The 17559-nt window shown below is 40.8% G+C and overlaps 3 protein-coding genes across 6 annotated transcripts in view; 2 read left to right on the forward strand and 1 right to left on the reverse strand.

The window, feature by feature from the left end:
* asap1b (ArfGAP with SH3 domain, ankyrin repeat and PH domain 1b) overlaps window positions 1–4220 on the forward strand; it is an 86729-nt gene extending 82509 nt beyond the window's left edge. For 3 of the 4 annotated variants that reach the window (XM_078162441.1, XM_033638395.2, XM_033638398.2), the window contains 3 exons: window positions 292–878; window positions 2588–2710; window positions 2855–4220. In XM_078162441.1, the coding sequence (XP_078018567.1) occupies window positions 292–878; window positions 2588–2710; window positions 2855–2929 (785 nt within the window). In that variant the 3' untranslated portion in view covers window positions 2930–4220. The remainder of the gene's footprint in view (window positions 1–291; window positions 879–2587; window positions 2711–2854) is intronic. The other variant, XM_078162443.1, reaches the window with a different exon arrangement.
* A 2007-nt stretch (window positions 4221–6227) lies between these two features.
* Window positions 6228–8546, reverse strand: eef1a1l3 (eukaryotic translation elongation factor 1 alpha 1, like 3). The gene is made up of 7 exons (XM_033638106.2): window positions 8300–8546; window positions 8046–8225; window positions 7669–7965; window positions 7445–7595; window positions 6952–7208; window positions 6640–6874; window positions 6228–6554 (listed from the first exon to the last, which is right to left on the reverse strand). The coding sequence occupies exons 1-7, from the start codon at window positions 8441–8443 to the stop codon at window positions 6445–6447; spliced, it is 1374 nt and encodes a 457-aa protein (XP_033493997.2). The 5' UTR covers window positions 8444–8546; the 3' UTR covers window positions 6228–6444.
* A 3289-nt stretch (window positions 8547–11835) lies between these two features.
* The window catches only part of fam49bb (family with sequence similarity 49 member Bb), a 46612-nt gene continuing 40888 nt past the window's right edge, over window positions 11836–17559 (forward strand). Inside the window, exon 1 of the mRNA XM_033639347.2 lies at window positions 11836–11970. The gene's annotated coding sequence lies outside the window, so the exon portion shown is untranslated. The remainder of the gene's footprint in view (window positions 11971–17559) is intronic.

Raw genomic sequence — 17559 nt, forward strand, 5'->3', positions numbered from 1 at the left:
TGAGCGTAACCACTAAAAGTCCTAGTTTTTGCCACTGACATGTCCAGATTATTATTCTAAGTGTTTGACGACATTATGAGAATGATCATAATGTCGTCAGTCAGTGGACATACATTGACAGTGCGTACATGGTCCCAGTGGTGACCTTGCAGCCTGTTTCATTGCGGCCCGCTGCAGTCCTGTTGATTAATACTGGACCAGTTTCAATAATTGTTGTTCCCATCAGTCACTCAGATACAAAAACATGGGAAACTAGGGTCACCATGAGTAACTGTATGCTTCACTCTCCAGTGGCATTGCGGAAGATTGACACCATACACCACCCGTCTATGGATAAGTCCAGCCAGCCTCCAGAGGTCTTCCAGAAGTCCCCGCCAGCAACCGACACTCCACAGAAGGCTCCACTGGCAGACAGGCCTCAGCTGGGAGACCTGCCCCCCAAACCGCAGCCGTCTGAACTTCCTCCTAAACCTGGAGAACTTCCTCCGAAGCCACAGCTCTCGGACCTTCCTCCTAAACCTCAGCTGGGAGACCTCCCGCCCAAACCCCAGCTCAAAGACCTGCCTCCCAAGCCTCATCTCGCAGACATCCCCCCGAAACCTGGAACAGCTGAGTCCGCTCCCAGGCCGCCTCCCGGAGAGGTGCAAAGGCCTCAAACGCAACCCCCACCTCCACCTCAAACTCAGCCTCAACCTCAGACGCAGCCTCAGCCTCAACCGCAGCCTCAGCCTCAGTCTCAGCCTCAGCCTCAAGACTCACCGTCACCTAATCAGCAAGCAAATATAGGTACTCCCACCCAACAAGCTGCTGAAGACACCAATGGGACACCAACAGGGACTGCAGAGACACCAATACCCCTCCCGAGGAAGATCAACACGGTATGAACATGCTTCTCTTTCTTCAAAGCTACTAAACTACTACTCTTTCCATATTGGTAGAGTAAATCTATGGATATATTTTTTATGCTTCATTCAACACCCAATGTCTAAATGATAGCATTAATCTCTGTAAAATACCACCACCACTTATTTGGTGGCATCTCAGCACACTGAACTGGCAGCTCTGGTTGTAGTTGCTGTGATCGTGGGCCAATCACACGTTACATTAAATCAAAGAATGCTTGCTGTGACTGGTTGCAAGCAAAACCATACAAATACACATTTTTTTCTAGATATGGGTACAAACAGCATGAAGGTATGGTTTGACTGGAGAAGTTCCATTAGCTCTTGGCACTGGGTCTGTTTGGGTGACACCTAAGGTACCAAGTACCAATACCCAGCACTACACATCAGTCTTTTTTCTGGGCAATTTTATAAAAGTAATTTATAAATAAATATAAATTACAGCCTGACCAACAATTTATGATTTTTGGATACCTTAGCTGCTAAATGCTAAAATAAAGTTAAAAAAAAAAAACTACAGCCGCGTTCCATAAAAGTATTTTTATACACTTCATGAAGGATCACATTAACTTCCGCAATGACACAAAAACATTTTTACGCTTGCTTGAGGTGGTTTTTGCCTTTGTCAAAAAAATATTGATGCTCTAAATGGGATATGGAAAAGCCTTTGCCAAATAAGTTCTGATGTAGAGAACATTGACAACTCACATGACTGATCAGCTGTTTCTGCTGTCTGCTTTTCATTCGTGCATTAGAATCAATGCATTAATTTGCCTTTGTCTTCTCTTCGGACAGCATGAAACAAGGCCAGTACTAGCTGACATGAAAGAACAATTACGTAAAACTTGCCCAATTGAAACAAATTCCTGAAGACCTCTCTTCATTATTTCCTTATAGATGGGTTTGATGGCAAAGGTGATTCATTTTGTGTCCAGTATGCAGCCTCTACTTCCTGTACTCCATTTACTGGGGGATTACAGCCATGTGTAAAGCTTAGACTATAACGCCAACTTCTGACCAAACTCCACCTTATGGAGCCAAATTAATTTGCTCTAAACCACTTGACTGAAAAGCATCTAACAGCATGTTCGCACTGACGCAGAAGTGCCCCAATATGTCAGTGCATATTTTATCATTTATCATAATCAGATCACTTATATCATATCTAATTTATCCTTTATATTGTTCACGATAGATTATCAGTGTGGGTTTATTGCCAGATTTGCTTGCAGAAAAAATAGTCCAGATGGCAAAACTATTACTGCAGACTGCAAGTCAGCCACAGAGATCGGTTTGGGGCCCTGGCATGTCCTGTGTGAACAGCCCAACTGATTAACAGTGCAGCCCCACTATACCGGATTAGAAATTTGCTCCCATTCATTGTGTATCGGAATCGACTGATTTGCTGCACAAAGCACGCTGGAATACCTGCGATGCGGACCAAGCTGGCGGTGCAACAAAAGGGCGCCACGATTTAAAAAGCTGAAACCGGCAGGGCTGGGCAGACAGGGCCAGTGGGGCTGCACTGTAACATGGGCGCTGAAAGGAAGCAATCAGTGCACCAGTGTGAACCTGGCGTAATTTGCTTTTCTTTTTTGCGAGACTTAAGAAGTTTGCTTAAAATGAGCTTGACCATTGAATAGAAATAAGACTTATAATAACAGTTTTGTTATTTACATGTCCAGGGGAAAAGCAAAGCCCGACGAGTGAAGACGATCTATGACTGCCAGGCTGACAATGACGACGAACTGACTTTTGTTGAAGGAGAAGTGATTATAGTTACAGGAGAAGAGGACCAGGAGTGGTGGGTGAGTCCAGCTTCAATACTACTCCATGTTCCTCCACTTTCTTTCTAGCACTTCACAGTCCTCTTTGAACCGTGTCAAGGGAACAAAACCAAACACTGAATACCTTCTTACTGTTTTTCACACATGCTCTCTTTATACTTCCAGATCGGGCACATTGAAGGAGATCCAGACAGAAAAGGGGTGTTCCCCATGTCTTTTGTGCACATCCTGAGTGACTGACAGCCAGAGAGACTTGCACTACACCTCTCCCTAAATTGGGAGGTCCTGTAAATAGCTATCATAACACCTCTTGTCACACGACAAGTGTCCTAAAGAAAAAAAAAACAACAAATCAACAACGAAGAAGAAACCCAAGAAGGCTCATCTAGCCATGGATGCCTCATCCATGCTGTACAAAGAATGTGTGTATTCTTCCTTTACCAGTATTATCTTAACCCTATAGCACGGCTCAGACGAAGCCACTCTCAAACCCTAGCACTTACCTAAAGTCTATGTTTATGCTGTTACTGTGTATATATGTATGTAAATATATATATTTGTGTGTGAGTGTATATACATGTTTTATTGTACAAAACATGTACCATTGCTCTCTCTACCTGTCAGATTAAGCATCAGGGCGGTAGACTTTGAATTTTATCTGTATTGATTTTACTGGCCCTCATGAAATTATCAGCTTATATTTCTGGAAAAAGGACAAACATGAAAAGGAATGTGAAATAGGTCATGTCACTCTTTGTGTCTTGCATCCCTGTTTACCACCATAATTGACTGAAGAGGCTGGAGTCTCCCACTGATCTTCCCCCGAGCTGAAAACATTAAATGTACTCCTTGTTCTTGCTTGCTTTGTGTGTACACGTATTATGGTTGTTTTACAGTATAGAAACCTGCTGCTACTGTGTGGTGGAATATCAAAGCCTGTGGTTCACTGTAGGTCACTAATTTACTCCTTGTTACACTGTTCACTGTGTGTATGCTCTGTGTGTGAACTCGACGCCATCTCCACAGTCCTTTGACCTTTTCTGTGCATGGTGTAACAATGACTGGAATTGAGTGGAGTGCTGCGTTCAAGGACGCTCACCTCAGGGTTTGAAGAGCCACTATTGAGCAGGACTACACAAAAAGAGGTATCCTGTTGTTAAAGCCACTATTAATGACAAGTGCGGGAAACTCAAGAGGACATCTTAGCAATAACTTGATTTTCTGACAGGCTAGAAATTTCAACCTGTGTTCACAATTCAGTGTCTTGTTTAAAAAAACAAAAACAAAAAAAAAAAACCTCATGAGCTTGAAATTTTTAAGTTTGAGTCATGTAATATCATTCCATGTTACTGGATCCGATGCGTTTCCAGGTTTGCCTGTGAAGCAGAGATGTCTTTTAGAAGCACGGTGGACTTTGTAAAAGGCTGGAGAGCCGATGTATTTTCACCCAGTCCTCACTGACTTGCAGTTTTACCCATGTTAAGGAACAAACCCATCAACCCATTGTATCATTAAAAGTGCTGTACTTCAACTCCGAGCCTGCTCTGTTGCTTTATAGCCATTATTCCATGTGGTGTTAAGATCTGTTTGTGCCTCCCTTTGGAATTCAGTCTCTGGTATGAGAGGCAAAGTGCATTTTTAAGCAGCTTATTGAAGTTACCGTTGGACTCAAGAGAAAGACATGGTAGATGTTTTGGGAAATATGCTTATTTGCATTCTAGAGAGAAAATCAATACCACTCTTATATCTGTCTGTTCAATGCAACCAGGGTCATGCAATGGTGGATTGTAGTTGAGTACAATTTTGAAGCAGTTTTATGCCGCTTTACATTCTATACTTCATTATAGATATATAACTTTTTCTTCTTCTTTTTTTTTTTTTTTTAACTTCTAGTACGTATTGCAGCTGCCCTTCCAAAGTCTGTACTGTTGCATGGAGTATGCATACAGTTGGGACAAACATTAAATTTATCGTTATAGACTACCCAAAAGTGAGTAACTTCAAACAATTATAACAGGAAGTACTGCTTATTATTACATCAATTGTCATTTTGTTGCCATTACTTGCAGGTCATTTACTTATCAGGTGGTGTTTCTCAAAGTCAAGGATCCTTCCTTGGTAGGACAAGTCCTTCCAAGGAAGGATCCTACAGAGGCAAGGAAAGAGTCTGTCCTAACATTCGATGAACTCACGCGCGTGCCCCCAGGAGAGCGTCATTAACCCTCCGGGGACAGAGGGGGTTCAAGGGAACTGTGATAATTTTGGCACTCTAATGTCGTACTATTTGAACAAATGTAAGCAGTATTTTCAGAGTCATGTGACTTTAAGTGAGAATATAGCCTATTTCTAGATTATGCTTAAAAACAAAACAAACTAACAGGTAGGCTAGATTAAACCCTTGTAAAAAGTAGTTTTAGAATTCTGCTACCATGTGTAAAAAACAAAACAAAACATGACCTTAGCCACTTAGCACTCCATCCCTGCTGTGACTGATGAATTCAAAAACTGGTTTTATCTAAATCACATTTTAAAAAATCTCATTTGGCAGTGGACACATTGGAAAATGAGGTTTCTGTCAATATTTTTTTCATGCTTTTATAATAAACACTCCTGCAGATATTATCCCAAATAAATGACATGTATCTAAATCCTACCAAGCTGACACTGAAGCAGCCCCACCTTTACGTCCAGCAAATTGTACACAAAGAATTGTGGGTACTTTCTATCAGCTGAGGATACACACATGCAACCCTGAAAACTGTCTTAAGGGTTCAGTCCCCAGTAGAAATTTGAAGGATCCTTGACACTGGAACGGTCCTAAGGTGGGACTTCATGACATCCTTATAATTCAGCCATTTAAGGATCTGTCCTTGACTTTGAGAAACACCCAGGGAGTCATTTCATACTATGGTGTTTCAACACCATGTAGCCTGTGGGAAATTTTAATACTTTTGCCACCGTATGCATCTGATTCAGCTAAGGCCACAGCTAGCCGCCATTAGCTTAGCACAAAGCTCTGACCAGTTGTAATAAGAGTAAAAGCTCACCAACATGTTTGTTTTAACCCGTAACAAACCAGTGTGAAAGTTTGTTTTTTTTTTTAAGATATTTTTTCGGCATTTTAAGCCTTTAATTGATAGGACAGACAAGTGTGAAAGGGGGAAAGAGAGGGAGTGACATGCAGCAAAAGGGCCACAGGCTGGATTTGAACTCAGGCCGCTGCGCCTGCTCTACCACCAAGCCACCGACACCCCCATAGTGTAAAAGTTTTGTGTGAGGACTTACTGCCTGAAGTCTCTGCTGGTTGCTTGGCAACTGCTCAGATTTGCCATTTACCTAGCAGCAGCTTTACATTTAACCCTACAGGTATAAGTGGCACACTTTTGTATTTCTAGAAATAGCTAACTGTTCCTATAAGGAGGAAAAACCATGGTAAAGGCTGACTACTGTAGTTTCAAATTCTTTTACACACCTTGCTGTGCAAAAAAGACAAAGTATTTGTTTCTACATTAACAGTAAAGAACATTAAAGACAAAAGTTCATCTCCAAATAATTCTTTATTTTGTTGGGTCAACAATTCACATAAACCAAAGTATACCATCCAACTCTACAACTTCTTTTGGATTTAACATTAACACAGGAATACATCACTTTTAAGACAACATAAATACTTTGTGTCACAACACAAATTGTGTTTTACCAAATAAAACTGTTCAAAGCATCCATACCAGAATGTACTGGTAACCAAAAACAAATTATTTACACACTTGGGCTTTGTGGAGAGGTTTTGACCCTTTGTCCTTCTCCACTGACTTGATGACACCCACAGCGACTGTCTGCTTCAGGTCTCTTGCTGCAAAGCGACCTGAGGAGAAAAACAATGAGTTGTTAAACACTGCGGAACATGGGTGACATTTATTTTACATTAAGACTGAAGTGGATTTATGTACCTAAGGGAGGGTATGTGAAGAAGCTCTCCACACACATGGGCTTGATGGGAACCAGTTTGACTGTAGCAGCGTCTCCAGACATCAGTATCTGCGGGTGGTCCTCCACTTTGTTTCCCGTGCGCCGGTCAAGCTTCTCCTTCAGCTCGGCAAAGCGACAGGTCACATGGGTGGTGTGGCAGTCCAGGACAGGAGAGTAGCCTGTTTTTATCTTCCCTGGATGGTTCAAGATGATCACCTGAGGACAGAAACAAAATGTCAGCACAGGGAGGGCCACTACACATTAAGTAAACATTTTAACACCATTGAACCCACCTGAGCTTCAAAGCTGCTGACATCTGATGGAGGATCCTGCTGAGCGTTGCCAGCCACATCCCCACGCCGCAGGTTCTTGACAGCCACGTTCTTAATGTTGAAGCCAACATTGTGTCCTGGCAGAGCGGCCTGCAGCCCCTGGTGGTGCATCTCAATGGACTTCACCTCAGCGGTGATCTTGGCGGGGGAGAACAGGAGGGTCATGCCAGGTTTGAGGACGCCAGTTTCAATCTTACCTACTGGCACAGTCCCAACTCCTGAGAGGATGAAAAAACAAGCATTTTAAGTCAACTCCAGGTGTTAAAATTAAAGTTTAAAGCCATTTTATCAGCCAACAAACATTGTGACATTGCTTTTCTTCCCCTACTCTGCTCCCTCTGCTGCACCTGCATCTCATTGTCTTAATGGAGCTCATCAATTAAGCTCACAAGCTTGGAAACAGAGTCAAGGCAACTTAAAAATTACATTAAAATTAAGGTTGAGCATTTCTAACCCCCAATTTTGTAGACATCTTGCAGAGGTAATCGAAGGGGCTTGTTGATGGTGCGCACTGGTGGTTGAATGGAGTCCAGGACCTCTAGAAGAGTTTTCCCACTTGCACTCCCCTCCTTTCGTCTGGATTTCCAGCCTTGGAACCAGGGCATCTGTGGAGACATTACTTTAGTTCAATGTGTTGCATGTCCTTTGCAGATATTCTAAATTTAAAACCATAGTTACCTTCTGAGTTGCAGTGATCATGTTCTCCCCAGTCCAGCCAGAGATGGGAACAAAAGGCACAGTCGTGGGGTCGTAGCCAATCTTCTTGAGGAAGCCACTCACGCCTCGCACCACTTCGTCAAAGCGTTTCTGGCTGTAAGGCGGTTCAGTCAGATCCATCTTGTTCAAACAGACGATGATCTGCTTGACACCCAGAGTGTAGGCCAGCAGGGCGTGCTCTCTGGTCTGACCACTTCTAGACACACCAGCCTCATATTCTCCTTTAGCTGCAGAGACCACCAGGAGGGCGACATCAGCCTGAAATTACATTTATGGTATAGGTATAAAAAACCAAAAACACTTAAGTATACAATTAATATGCACTTTATGCTGCTTACCTGTGAAGTCCCTGTTATCATATTTTTGATGAAGTCACGGTGGCCAGGAGCATCAATTATTGTCATGGTGTATTTTTGAGTGTTGAATTTCAGCAGAGATATGTCAATGGTGATTCCTCGCTCCCGCTCAGCTTTCAGCTTGTCCAGCACCCAGGCAAATTTGAAGGAACTCTTCCCCATCTGCCAGAGAACATAAAACAAATCTTGTAACATGTTTTAAACAGTTTGAAGCAGCAGCTTTCTCCCTTCCTCACCTGTGCTGCAGCTTTCTCAAACTTCTCCAGTCTCCTCTGGTCGATGCCCCCACACTTGTAGAGGAGGTGGCCGGTGGTGGTCGACTTGCCACTGTCGACGTGACCGATAATCACCACATTAACATGAGTCTTCTCTTTTCCCATGGTTGAAGGTGGGTTTGCGAACCAAACAATTTGACTGTAGGCTTCTGAGATGAAATGACCACGTTCACGCTTCCAGGTTCTTTTGTAAAATGAATGTGGCCAGCCTCTAAGGCCTGACTTTATAAGCTCCACCTGGCCTCACAAGACTCTTGATTAAACACAGGAGTGCTGCTCAATTAAGCTTAATTGGTGGCTGATGCCTGTGTGGATGCTGTTCAGTATCAAAGTAGCTTGAACACCAAAAAAATAAAATGCTGGAAAGCTAAAAAATGCTTGCAATTTGTTTTTGTGTGTGTACTGCAATGAGAAAATTAGATTATTGTTTTATGTGAACTACAGTGAGAAGGATTAAATTATCTTTCATCATTGCAGCAACAGGCAGGTACAGTCCTTCAAAGCTCTCCACTACGGATCAGTTAATGACCTCAAAATACAACCAGGTGTGCCATTCAGAGGTGGCCGACTTTGAAGAGTCTAATAAGTAACCTCTGCCTATGTATCAAAGGAACTATGACGCATTAAAGCACTGAACTACTACAGGGAAATATTAAAGAGACTGCTGACTGTAGAGGTTCAAATGTGTGCTCGTGCATATAAAATAAGAAAATGAGGAGCTTAATAAAGATAAATCTGCCATCACAGATGGTGCAAACAGACAAAAACTACAGTCTCTACAGAGGTGAAAGCCCTCTAATAAATGTCTCATTTCATCTTCTACAACTCCAAATTAAAATTACAAACATATGTTTGCATATAAACTTTGAATCCTTCTTTCGGTGAACAATTATGGGTCAGTTCAAAGAGACAACAGATTTTTCACCCTGCATTTTTGTGTGTGTTTTTTTTTTTTTTTTAGTTCCTATCATGCTTTTAATTAGACTATATTGTATTTAACCAAAAACAATTCCCTGCAACACTGTAATTTTTTTCATCATTAATATTTTATTGAACGTTTGCATAAACATAAACAGTGTCACTGAGTGTTAATAAATCAAAAATATGCACATAAACATGAGGGGGAAAAAACACAATAACAAAATAAAATAATAATAATATAAAAATACATAAGCAAATCTTTAATATATATATATATATATATATATATATATATATAATATTTTATATATATATATATATATATATATACACACACACATTCCTACATAAATATGCAATACAATCTTCTCTGATTTCCAAACAAGTTCTGAGACACTCAGAAGGTGTGCAATGGATCACCACCGTCTGATTCACTACAAGATACATCCACACCAGCTTCTCCACTTCGCCACATATTTCTCCGTCCTGTCCTCACAACTGAAAGAGATTTGTTCATATGATACAACTTTTGCCAACTCTGTGAACCATTCCTTAAAAGAAGGCTCACCTGGTTCCTCCAGTGTGTCATTATAATTTGCTTTCCCACCACTATACTGGTCTGAGATAAGCCCTCCTCCACTGTGAGATGTCATTTGTGGGTCACTGAGAACATACAGCCTCGGGCAGTACTTGAAGTTAGTCTGGGTAAAGTTTTTTTATACATTCATGAACCTTTATCCAATGGTTCTGAAACATGGGACATTCCCAGAGTAGTTGAAGACGTGTCCCTTCAGAACAGCAGAACTGGAGCTGAAGCTTAAACAGTCTGGAGGGGGTCAAATAAAAACAATTAAGTATTTTAAATTAGATTAATCTACATATAGTGTAATTTAACAAATTTTCCTTATCGACACTCAGCCTAGTGTAACCCACTTTTGAAGGAGTGTTTGTAAATCAAAGTAACTTCCTAATTAACATCTCTTTTCATTTATTGTTTAGCCCTGTTATTGTTCCATCTACCAATGACAATAATCAGTGGCGGAAGTATTCAGATCCTTTATAGAAGTAAAAGTAGCAATACCAGACTGTAAAAATATTCTGTTACAAGTAAAAGTACTGCAGTGGAAATAGTAACTTTAAGTACATTTTGTTGATACTGCTTATTATAATCAATATTATCAGCAAAATGTATTTAATGTCTCAAAAGTAAAAGTTCTCAAAATGCTAAAAAAATAAAAAAAAAAAAGCAGTTTGTCTGGGCTGATTTTAACAGTTTCGTATATTGTTGAGTAGTTTAATCTATTTTATGCACAAAAGCAAATAATCTAAAACAGTTTCATTTTTATTATTGTTTTATAAGTTCATCAGTGGTGAAAAAGTATAGCCTGAGTGTCAGACTGAAGCTCCCAGAGCAAGCCTACTCAGTTGAGTGGGCGGGGTCTATGGTCTGGAACCAGGCTAGAAAAAGTATTAAGATCTTTTAATTAAAGGTCCAGTGTGAAGGATTTAGTGACGTCTGGTGGACAGGTTGTGGAACTGAAACTTCTCTCGTGTGCCGAGCATGCAGGAGAACTACGGTGGCTGATGTGACAATGCAAAAACACAACAACATGACAACACAAAAACACGAAAATGCTTTCGCTAGTTTAAATCATAGAGTCATAAAATTGTCACTAATTTATTGTACAAACCTTTGATGGAAACATGATTATGATGCACTACTTCTCTAAAATCTAATATGTTCATATCTTGTGTCAAGCCAAACCTAACACTAAGCCTTGCCCTCTTAACCCAACCTTTACTAATCCTGACTACTTAAGTGAAATTTGGTGGGGCAGAATTAAGGGAGGATGTGCGAGGGAGGGGGTTGTTGTGGCAGAGAGAAAAGACAGCTGCATATTGTATGAATTAGACGGACGTCAGAATTTAAGTTCAACAGAAATCTACATGTAGTCTTAATTTATTGGAATGAACAGAAAAATAAAAATGGGCATGTTAAATTATATCAAAGTATGAAATACACTGTGCAATAGATATGCTTACACAAGCCTATATTAGTGATAAGATGTCCTGTCCCAATCACCCTTAATTCAACCTACTTAGTAAATGTAAGTAAGTTAATGTAGGCTAGTTAGTTACATTAAAACAACACCAGTAATACCCTGACAGTGATAAACCCTCATATTAAAGAATTACATATATCCAAATTGATCTCTAAAGTGACTCAGGGGTCAAAGTGCAGGGTCAGACGGCTCATTAGCGCCCTCTAGAGCTTATTTGAGGTTTAATTTAGCGTCTTGCTCAAAGATACGTCGGTAGAGTGAATGAATAGCGGACAGCCGGTTCTACCTGACCGGTTTCCAAAGGTGAGGAGAGCTAATTAAGGCCACGGCGAGACCACAGGGTGACACATATTAATAGGCTGGGTCAGTTGTAATCCGGTGGAAATCACTGTTAAAACAGGCCAGCGGGTCTGCGCTGACCGGGCGGGTCTATGTACAGTTAGGGGAGGAAGGTGTGCAGCTTTCCCCTCCGCGCTCAGAGGTGCAACAAACCGAGCTCCCCTCTCGTTTGACGGCCACAATGACGCTCAATAACTAACCCGGAAACAGCAACAGCAAATCGCTTTTCTTCTTCTTTCAGCCCGTACCGCTGGTTCTCTAGCGTGGTGTCCAGACGTCGACTCCAGTGTTTTCTCTACGAGCATCAAGGTAAAAACTGAATTAATTACCACTTTATCTCGCCTTTTTCTGCCTCCTAAACTAACCGCTTTCACCGTCCACCGGTTGCCATTCAGCCCGGCTTGTTTTAAGTGTTAAATTTTGTTCCTCGGAGGCAAAAATTAATGATGAATCATTAACGTCTGCGGCGAAAATTAACCCCACGTATCGTGAAGTTACTGTGAAATTCAAACAGTGGGGAATATGAGCTTGTGTTTTTAACTTACACCCTTTAAGCCCCGTTAACTTCCCCTTTTCAGAACAACGGTCTCAAGGTAGACGTTAGGCGACACCGCTAGCTTGGTTCTTCCTTTATTTGGCCACAGGCAGTGAATGTTACATGCTTGACCCATATATTACCAGGTTTATCACATGTGTTTGGCCTCGTCTACATTGTGGAGACAGTTAATGTGCTCAGTTATCAACTAACCGTATGGCTCGGATTAAGACTGCTCGCTTACAGGCAATAAGTGATGCATCATTAAAGCTGCATTAAAGGAAATGCACACACTGACAGCTGGTTAGAGCTGGTTTTTCTTTGATGATTTACATGTTCATCAATGCATCACTGGAAAAATTGTCACAGGTTTCCAAACTGTGGTGTTGGCAGTGGTGGAAGAAGTGCCATCAGGTCTTTTATTTAAGTAAAAGTAGAAATACTCTTGAAAAAATACTCCTGAAGTCCTGAATTCAACTTCATGCATGAGAAAAAGTACAGAAGTTTTATCAGGACATTTACTTAAGCAAAAATAGCAATGCTGTATTATAGAAATACTCCTGAAGTCCTAAATTCAGAATCTTGCATGACTTAGCAAAATATAACACTATTATATTATAGGATTATAATGATTATGAATGATGCACTAAGATTGTTTTAAGAACTGTTTTATATACTGTTGGATAGTTTAATTCACTATGTAATAACACATCGGGTTACATATACTCATGTTAGATTGATAGATTAAAATCTCAAACAGCAAAATAGCTAGTAACAACAGTTGTCAAACAAATACAGAGGTGGGAAAAGTGCAATATTTCCTTTTGAAATGTTGCATAAAATTGCATGAAATTGAAATGCTAAAGAAAATGTCCTTCAGATTTGTGCTTAACTACAGTGTTCTGGGAGCTTCCCAGAGTCCACAGATACAGATAAACCTGTCACTGTTAGTTCATCTGAAAGTATTTCACCAAGTGGAGTTGGTCGCTTTAAAGTTTTCTCTTTGCATTGGTTTTCTGCATAACTCGGCTCTAGCATGATGGAAGTATATGTCGTTTCCTTTCCGCCCAGTCTCTGCAAAGGTCTTGAAAGTGGAAGTGAAACGTCCCAGAAAGCCGGATTTGATGGCGCATTGGGCAAGTTAAACTCTGTTGTGGTTGTGATGCAGCGTCTTTTGTCTCAGAACTCTCACGGTCTCTGTTTGTGTAAATTGGGCCAGTTTCATTGCACTCAGGCTAGTTAGACATGAGTATGGAGACTCATACAAGAGTTTAAAGATATGTTACCTCCTCATGTCACAAAAAATAAACAAGCTTTACAGGCATGTCTGTTAAGTGTATGGTTTTGTGGAGAAAATACTGCAGGTGCTCTGCTATAAATGATGTGCTGCATTTATTTGTGTAAGGAAAGATGGGTTTACTGCCAGCCAGTGTAAAAAGGCCTCCGTCTGTCATGGCAAACCCAGTTTTGCTGTGTGAAATGACATGCCTCCAGGTTATTTGCCTTGTCCTCTTTTGCAGTTTGTCCTCCCTATATCTGCCACTGTACATTTTGCAAGAAGGATGTGTCACCTTGCTCCATATTCTTTAACAGATGGACCCAAATGTATGCTCTCATAGTTTGAGTCAGTGTAGATGTGTAAATGCGGGCTGGAAAAGACATGACAATACCTGACTTGTGCCACAGTTGTACGACTTTTCAGACATGGTACAACTTGTTGTGCCATGTCTCATACTCTGTCTGCAGTGGTGTGAACAGATAGACAGAGTGATTATCAAGGAGTTCAAAGCTCAGTTATCGCAGGGCTGATTCTTCCTTATTTTGTTTGTAAAAGTTGCAGCAGCAGTTACAAAGATTGCAAAAGTGAGGGGACCACTTGCAACAAGAACGTGAGATCTGGTGTTAGGTAACCAAGTGGAGCTTTTTCTCACAACCTTGGCATGTGGCACAAGCATGAAATGGGAATAGGCTCATTTGGCACAATATAGTCCCTCATAAACCCCGGTTTAGTTCAGGTAGAGGCATGCAGGTGCACTAAGTCATGAACCATTCTGAGACACGTATTGGATAATGCAGCAATATTATTATACAAAGCAAACAGTAGCAGCCCTCCCAAATAGGATTTAGCTTGTGTTACTGTTTAGTTAAAATCTGGCTGTAATCTGGTGATACAGCTTTTGACTCTCAGTCTTTGTCTATGTAAGGACACTGTTGACATTAGATAAGACTTTTGTCAGTGCTTTACATCAGTGTTTGCATTATGGGCGCTTGAATAACAATAGGGGCAGAGATGTGTCGAGTATGATTAAAATAGTCTCTCATTGTGCTAACGTAATGAACTCTGTTAACCCCTGAGGAAGCCCGTGTGAGAGGATTTTCCACATACTTTCTCAAGCAAATGTATTTTCTAGTTCGGACAACTGTACATACTGTAGCTGGGGTGATAAGATGAAGGGCAGAGTCAGTGTAATGGTTGTTAATTTGAATTATTAATCGTTTTTCCAGGAGTCCTCCCAAGGACCTTCAGGGCAGAGCAGCTCAGACAAACTGATCTATATTTTATCATTTTAGAGGAAATATTTTGTTTATTATTCTGTAAACTGTCTACACATTAAAGAAGAAAACAGTGGTGAGATTAAGATCTCAATAAATTTTTTGGATATTATGTTATTAGGAATAAATTGTTGGCTTCACTGGAATGCCACAAAGTCGCCAAAGGGTCCAGACCCCTTTGAACACACCCAGTGTCACTGAGCTGCTGGCTGCAGGTTGGGTTACTGCAGTTATTCTTGGTATGAGCTTCACTGTTGACTCCTGCTGACAGTCAGACTATTTATTGTATTTCCGGCTGCAAGTGGATCCACTCATGCTAAACGTCTCATCTAGTTGACTCATTGTTGCAACAGTTAATGTACCATTGTGTGGTTGTGCTGTATTGTTGTGACATTTCTGGCAGCAGACGTGCGTTTGTTTACTATACAGTGACTGAAAGACTTAAATACTTTTCATACTATCAGCTGCATGTCGCCTTTTGTCTTAAAATGGAAAAGTATTCGCCATAGTGAGAGTGTAAGAACCACTTACAGTAACTTCCTCTTTTTATTTAGTGGTTACGTAGGCTGTTTTTGTTTTTGTGATCTATGGTGGGAGGATACAGAAGCATGAGCACTTGTGCAATGTAGTAAAATGCAATCACCAGCAGCTTCAGAAAACAACCACAGGCTTAAACCAACACCTCTCTGAGACAGTCGCCACCACAACTATATTTGATTTAGAAATCTGTTTGAATCATATTGTTAGTGTTAACATTATTGTGTCTACCCCGCCTGTATTCCACACACTACAGGCAGCTATAGACTGTATAAAATAATGGGCGAAGCCACAGTGACATCACCCGTTGGTATGTGGACTCCCATCTTGAAGCCTTGAGTTTGGCATTTTGGCCATCACCATCTTCCTTTTTAGAGAAGTGACCATATGTTGGAGAGAGGGTGGGGCTAATCCTAACGCTAGCTTTTAGTTTAGTTTGCATGATGCATTTACAGCTATAGTTTAGGGAGCAGTGTGTAAGATTCAGGGGGATTTAGTGGCATCTAGTGGTGAGGGTTGCAGACTGCAACTAGCTGAAACATCTCCAGGTTAGAATTTTTTCAGTGTTTATTGTTCAGGGGATTTTTACCAGAAGCCAAATTATCCACAAAGCCCTCTTCAAACAAACAAACAAATGGACCAGGTGATTTAAACAGGTAAAAACACAGAATAACCCAGTTTCACAGTACAAATCAGTGTTTCTCTTACGCTGTCCTGCATGTCGCAGATGGTCCGCGAACCCAGCACCTGCTAATGTGTGCTCACCTTTTTCTTGATCCAGATGTTTTGCAGGTTTTTACTGGGAGGCAAATTATCCACAAAGGTCTCTTCCTCTCCTCTCCAAATAGACCCGAGGAGTTAAACTGGTAAAAACACTGAATAAAGCAGTTTCACGTTACACATCAGTGTTTGTCCGATGCTCTGATTGTTTTTCTCTGCTAACTTAAGATCCAGACATTCAGGAGATTTTAACAGGGAGCCGAATTATTCCAAGAGGCCTCCTCCTCTCCAAAACAAACAGACCTGGTGATTGATGAATTTAAACTGGTAAAAATACTTTGTAAAGAAGTTTTACATTAAAAAATCAGTGTTTTTTCCGACACTACTCATCACAGAGGGACTACTTACCAAAGTAGCCAACGCAATAGCGTAAATGGCCCTATCTAGAGCCAGTATTGGTTTTTCTGTTCTGGGCTACTGCAGAAACATGGCGCTGCAGCATGGTGATCTCTGTGGGCGAGGACCTGCTTCCTGAGTTGATATAAATTGCTCATTCTAAGGTAATGAAAACACAACCATTCTTATTTTCAGGTGATTATAAACTTAAGAAAACATTCTTATTCTGTGATATTTCTGCCAATATATCCCCGTAAATCCTACACACTGGACCTTCAACTGTGATAACAGCAGGCTTGAGACCATTATATATAAAAAATGTACATTGAACTCCTTTTGGAACAACCAAATGCTGAACTTTTTTAGGCGACCAAAACAATACAGTTAACTCTGAATCTGGGATCACGGCATGGCAACATCACACAACCAGTGTAGTCACCATGGTAGCAGCTTGTTGTCAGATGGCACCCGCCTGTTAGTCAAAGTAGTCATGCCCTTAATTATGCATAAGATGTCCTTGAGTGACAGAAAGGTGCCTAAGAAATAAAATGTATTATTATTATTATTATTATTATTATAACTGTAAGCCTTAATAATATTTTTAATAGTTGAGTTATATAAAACTTCACCCTCGTACAGTTGTCATGAAAGGAGAAATTAGAAACCAGAACTTCTTTTTTGTACCAGGCTGTAAATGTTTATTTCTGCTGTAAAGTTGCATTTTAACATGGGGGTCTATGAGGATATACTCGGTCTTGGAGCCAGCAGTTTTTGGCACTTCTGCGTTGGCTTCATTTTTCAGCCCTGGAGGTTTCCACTTGCAGGCAGCATTGCGAGGTCAGGTGCTGCTGCCTGAGCTTCATGCAGAGTGGAGCTGAATTGACCCCTTTCTGTGGCATAATACTGTTTGTTCAGTTATTTGGATTAACTTCCTCTAACTGATTATGCCTGTTCAGCATTCTGCTCTAACACCATTATCATGACACGGCTTAATGCTGGAGAGTTAGCGACTTCAGCATCATTTAATTCGTACAGTGCTTTCTATTGTTGGTTTTAGAGGCACTTCACTAACAATTACAGTACTTTGTTTGGTGTTTTGGAATTGTTCTATTTGACAATTAATACATCCACACATCTGTGCTATAGGAGTAATCTCA

Source organism: Epinephelus lanceolatus, chromosome 20, assembly GCF_041903045.1.
Source record: "Epinephelus lanceolatus isolate andai-2023 chromosome 20, ASM4190304v1, whole genome shotgun sequence".
Taxonomy (NCBI): Eukaryota; Metazoa; Chordata; class Actinopteri; order Perciformes; family Serranidae; genus Epinephelus; species Epinephelus lanceolatus.